The sequence below is a fragment of the Vigna unguiculata genome, chromosome 2 (assembly GCF_037176805.1).
Source record: "Vigna unguiculata cultivar grain cowpea cultivar isolate G323 ecotype 2 chromosome 2, ASM3717680v1, whole genome shotgun sequence".
NCBI lineage: Eukaryota > Viridiplantae > Streptophyta > Magnoliopsida > Fabales > Fabaceae > Vigna > Vigna unguiculata.
Window position 1 is genome coordinate 8,033,537 of NC_140793.1, and position 5,796 is coordinate 8,039,332.

Below are 5,796 nucleotides of genomic sequence, written 5' to 3' on the forward strand. Positions count from 1 at the left end.
GTTTATCACTCCACTTTTTTTGTTCCTAGCTGCATAAGAGGACAAGTGTTTTAAGATAAAGCATTGTTTGTTTCCCTTATAAAATTAATAAAAAAAATGGCTTTTCCAAATGCGTTGTGTCTAAGGGTGGTGATCATTTCCTACACGCTAAGCCAAACACACCCTATGTTTAGCATATACTTATAAATATGAATTTAACCATTTCAACTACTTATAATTCTTAACTAGCTTCTTCTACTCAAACCAAGAAATCAAAGCTCTTTTCTTCTTCCAATTTTCCTATTCACATGGCTTCTTCTCATCCCTTGGAAACCACAAAACAAAAGGGTATGCAATGCAATTCTCTATATTTTAAAATAAAATATTTTGTTTCATATATTTGTGCTTTTATTTACTCTTGAAAAATTTATATTTAATAACTTCTTTAGTTCTTTATTTATTATTTTGAATGGTTTTAATAAGTTTGTTCCGGTTTAATATATTATATTAATGGTAATATTATTGATTTGTTTCACTAGTAACCATAACTCCTTGATATGTAATGCAAACAATAAATATCACTTTTATAAGAAGTTATTACAAATTTGATAGAGAATATTACACTAACATTTATTTAAGATGAAATGAAGAAAATTTGAAATAGTACGACGAAATTGAAAGAAAAAGAATTCTTGTAATAGAATTTTTTATTATTAAACTTGAAATTTATAAAGTCTTTATAAGTTTAAGACCATTTTTATTTTAGTTGCTATACAATATTTTCTTTAATTTTCATCCCTTTAAAATTTAAAATTATTATCTTTTTACCTAAATATTTGTTAACAAGTCAATTAATCACAAAATTATTTCTGTTTTCAGCCTTTAATATTCTCATCCTATTTTTAAGAGATAATTACTCATAAATGACACTCCAATGTTATATATGACATTAAGAGAATATTTATTTTCATAAAATATTCATATAACGTTATGTTATGTTTTTTAAGTAGGTGGTGAGAAACCAACTCCACTTCACGAAAACGTTTTGCAGAAGCATGCTGCTTTCTTTGACAAGAATCACGATGGTGTCATTTATCCATGGGAAACTTTTCAAGGTTACTTTCCTCACTCATGATTACTATAGATTTATATTTTTTTAAGGCTTAATAGGTTTTTCTTTTCTAATATTTTGGTGTTCATTTCGTGTATTTTTCAATTTTTTTCCTCAATTTTTTTTATTTAAAAAAGAGTCAAATAGATTCATTTTGTTAAATTGGTATTAATACCATTTAGAACATAATTATATATAGGGTTGGCAATGCGGGTTGGTTCGACCCGTTTAAGCTTGCTCCACACTTGGTCACAAAATGTAGGTCAGATTGGCCCATCTCGCTTTGAAAATACAAACTCAAAAGTCTAACACATTTTGCATAGGTTGTGGCTCATGGGATGACATTTTTTTTTTAATTTCTTATGATAAAGCTTTCAATGTTCAACAAATTAAAAAACATTAACAAGTTCACAAAAATAAGCAAAAACTTTGGAAAGTTGAATAATAAATTGATAATCTAACATTTTCAACATATTCATACTATATTCGTATTTTTTATGTGTACGACGAATTCTTCAAATTTTAACATATACAAAAATATATAACACTTGTCTTCTTCACTCATACATGAATTTGGAACGCCAGTCTAAGAGGAAAGTAGCCAACATACACAAGAGCAAGTTTTTTTATTTATTTATTATTATGCAAGTCGTGGATCAGCCTGCTTTACCTCACCTCTGGTCTACGCGGACTACGAGTAATATGAGTTGGACTTTTACATACCAACATACTTAATATCTCGACCCACCCTGCTTTTTTGGGGGGGGTTTGCGGACCGATCCACCTAGTCAAGCTCACATTGTCACCTCTAACTATATGTATAAGTGATTTTATTTCTCTAACCATTTACTCTTTTGGTTTTACTCATTGCACATCCATGATATATGTTTAATGTAAGTTTTTATTTTAATATTTATTTTTCCTAATTAAAAGATAAAGCAGAGAATTTTTAATTAGTAATTTGATTTTTATATTTAAACTTATGTTCCACTTTGATTTTTATATTTTCTTAATTCAATTGAGTCATGATATTTTTTCAAATAGAATTGATTTGTTATTTTTTTGTTAAATTGGTTTTAATATTGTTTGAATATGTCATGTGTCAAAATTTGACTCATCTTCCATTTTAGCACCTTTAGACATTTTTTCAAATTTTTATATTATCATCTTCTAAACGGTGTTAACATCAATTTAATAGAATAAATAAAAGATTTTATATTAAGACTATAGAGTAAAACATAGATATCAAAATGAATAACTCATAACTATAAAAACCAAATTTTTAATTAAGCCAATAAATGCAAATTACTAATTAAGAAAATGATTTAGTAATTTCTTTATTTTTGTTATAAATGATTATTTCTGTACATTAATTGTTTGAAAAAAGTCCAAAAATAGTAATTTCATATAAATTTAACATTATTAAAAAATTAATTAATTTTGAATAAATGTGAACTAGTTACATGTATCTCGTGTTTAATTGAAAAAAAAAATTATATTGTCATTGTGCCAGCATTTCACGGTAGAAGTTTTGGAGGTTTTAGCGTTACTGCATTTTAAAATTTTTGGCACCAGTAAATGTCTTTTTAAATGCAATGATTGGATGAATTTCTCTATAAAACATGTAAGATGAAAAATAAAATGACTTAAAATTAATAGAAAATATATAAAAAAATTGTGTAACTTATGGGAAAGAAAGAAAAAATGAAAAACAATTGTAGAGAGCACATTAAAATTTTTATTTATGATTAAATGCAGGGTTACGTGAAATTGGAAATGGAATCTTTTCGTCCGTTGGACTTTCTCTGTTCATCAATTTGGGTCTTAGTCAAACTACTCGTCCAGTACTTCTCTTTATTCCTTATTTTTTTTTCTTAAATTTTTATGTTTATTAGCAAAAACAACTTTATTAGTTTAACCTCGGTATTTTGAAAATAAATTTCATGGATCTAACTTTGTTCATTATATCTATTATTATTTATGTTTAAATTTTATTAGAAGTTTATTATTTGTCAATTATGATTTTCAAGATAAAGTCTTTCGGCCAATGACTATAGAATAAGTGTAAAAACTGTAAAAGAAATAATTGCAATGATCAAGATTTATTGTCCATAATTTGATATATGAGGGCATATGTGTTCAAACCAAGAATTATAATATTAAAAAAGATATTTCGAATTAAATAAATTGTATGGTTCAATATGTCAAAACTTTTGTACCACTTTATCATCAATAAATTGGCGCAAATTATTATAGACGCTTTTGATACATCTAATTAAGTAGAAGTAAAAGTGAATACAAGTAGAGGTGATAAAAGAGATCAGTTCGATACATTTTGATTTGGTCATCATTGATCCGTCCAAAATGGATTATGGACGGATGATAACTCATTCGGTATTGAGTTGAGCTTATTTATCACTTTTTTTTAATTTGTTTTCAATTTTTTAAAAATTATTACTTTTAAAATTTGTTAATATATATATATATATATATATATATAAATTAATATTAAAAACATATTTAATAAATAAAATATTTTCTAAACTTTGGATTAATCAATGTTTTTAATTAAATAAATTAAAATAATTATTATATTTCTATATTAAATTACTCTATTTTAATTAATAATTAAAATTTAATTTGTAAGTGTTAATAATTTAAAATATAATACAATTATATATTTACACATCTTAAAAAAAATTAATATAGAAAAGTTAATCTTTTAAATTACTTTTATTCTAAAATTTTAATCTAAAAGAATGAACCAACGAAGAGAGTCGCATTAACTAGCATTTTTAACTTATATGACAAGTTACATAGACCAAACCAAAATGGATCCCAATTTTCAATCCAACCTATATTTTTTTATAGATAGATTGATGAACTCGTCTGTCACGTCCGATCAATTTTACCAAAGTAATGAAAACTGGTTGGATAAAAAAGTAAACAAAAAATGTTAAACTATAACACAAAATCAGGTGAAAAAATCAACAATAGAACCGCAAAGTAGTAAAGAAAAATGATAAAATGGATTAAAATTAGATTAAAAAAACTCATTAATATATTATTTTAATTTAAGAGAACTAAAATATTTTTTATTTTCTTTTTTATCCTATCTATATACTTGTTATTATTAGTAAACATAGATGTATAATGTTGAAATTTCAACTTGAGTATAGTAACATATTTTATTTTAAATCTAGAAAATTATATAAATTTATAATTTATTTTAGTTTTTAATATCATAAAATTCTGCTATTATACTTTTTAGTATTTTGTTGTGTGTTTTTTAATTGTTATAATAACTTACTATTACTAATTCAGTATTGATTGGATCATTAAACTTATAATAAGTATCTTAGCCTTTTGGAATAATCAATCTAATTTTGAAAACAAATATATAAACTCCTTAAAACATTTTCTTGTGTTTTAGGGAAAGTTTCCATCTTTACTTTTCCCAATTGAAATTAAGAACATCCAATTGGGCAAACATGGCAGTGACACTGGAGTCTATGATACTGAAGGAAGGTAGCTAAATATTTTCACACAGTATTCCACATTTCATATTATGGTTTTAATATTTGCCAATATTATAGTTAATTTATGACCATTTTTTAGGTTTGTTCCCTCAAAATTTGAAGCCATTTTCACCAAACATGCACATACTCAACCAAATGCCCTAACATACGATGAGCTAATGCAGATGATACAAGCAAATAGAGACCCCAAAGATATCAAAGGAAGGTATAAATTTGTCTTTTAATTTAACATTTTCACCATTGATCGATTATTATTAAGGTGAGATATATTTTTCATTTTCAACAATTACAAAAGATTGTGTTTCATTTCTAAACTAAATAGAAATAGTAAAATATTTACGTAACTTTCATAAAATGTAAGATTAAATATTTTAGAATTATGTTTAGATATGAAACACAATTTTTTTACAATAATTTGATACCAAGAAATATATCTAACCCTTATTATTATTATTATTATTATTATTATTATTATTATTATTATTTTCTAATAATAGAATATTAACATGTATATAAAAGGATTGGTGGCTTGGTAGAATGGAAAATCCTTTATAAAGTTGCCAAAGACAAGAGTGGCTTACTACAGAAGGAAACAATCCGAGGTGTTTATGATGGAAGTTTGTTTGAAATGTTGAAAAAGGAACATTCTACACACACAAAAAAGTGATTCATTCTTTAGTTGGTGATAATTTCCTTTTTCTTTTATGTAAGGACACAATAATATGTAAAAGTAAGAATTTGTTCATGGTGGTGAAGTTGATTTTTAAGAATATAGGGTCATAAAACATTTTAATTTATTTCGAATTTAGTTTGTCATTCGATTGGATGTATTTGTTTAAGTTAAATGTATATATGTCATCTATCATATACATATATGAAATGTTTGGAAATTTTGGTCAAAAAAGCAGAGAATTTTGTCTTTTCGTATATATATGTTAAGATTAAATTCATCGTTGTGATGTGTATATAATAAAATAACAAGGAAATTTTCCTTTTTAGAATTTATTTGTATTATTAACTTCTGATTAAAGTAACTAACATCTATAATCAAGTGATTAAAAGTAATGTCACCATAGCATTTATTTTTTATTTTAAACAACCATATGAAGAGATTAATTTTTTTCTAAAATATAAATAGGCAACAATTGTTAATTTTCCTTATTGTCA

General features: G+C 24.6%; 1 protein-coding gene across 2 annotated transcripts; it reads left to right on the forward strand.

Annotated features, from left to right (window-relative positions):
• Positions 1 to 214: 214 nt before the first annotated feature.
• LOC114173119 (putative peroxygenase 4) lies at positions 215 to 5,426 on the forward strand. Of its 2 annotated transcripts, none has more exons than XM_028057349.2 (6): positions 215 to 327; positions 990 to 1,094; positions 2,849 to 2,934; positions 4,524 to 4,618; positions 4,709 to 4,834; positions 5,149 to 5,426. In XM_028057349.2, the coding sequence occupies exons 1-6, from the start codon at positions 288 to 290 to the stop codon at positions 5,294 to 5,296; spliced, it is 600 nt and encodes a 199-aa protein (XP_027913150.1). In that variant the 5' UTR covers positions 215 to 287; the 3' UTR covers positions 5,297 to 5,426. The 2 variants fall into 2 exon arrangements, with proteins under 2 accessions (XP_027913150.1, XP_027913149.1); XM_028057348.2 differs by having other exon boundaries at positions 223 to 327; positions 987 to 1,094.
• Positions 5,427 to 5,796: the final 370 nt, after the last annotated feature.

Coding starts and splice junctions, on each gene's coding strand:
- LOC114173119 (XM_028057348.2), top strand. CDS start 288: ATGGCTTCTTCTCATCCCTTGGAAACCACAAAACAAAAGG. Junction 4,619..4,708: donor GTCTATGATACTGAAGGAAG/GTAGCTAAATAT, acceptor ACCATTTTTTAG/GTTTGTTCCCTCAAAATTTG. Junction 4,835..5,148: donor CCCAAAGATATCAAAGGAAG/GTATAAATTTGT, acceptor TGTATATAAAAG/GATTGGTGGCTTGGTAGAAT.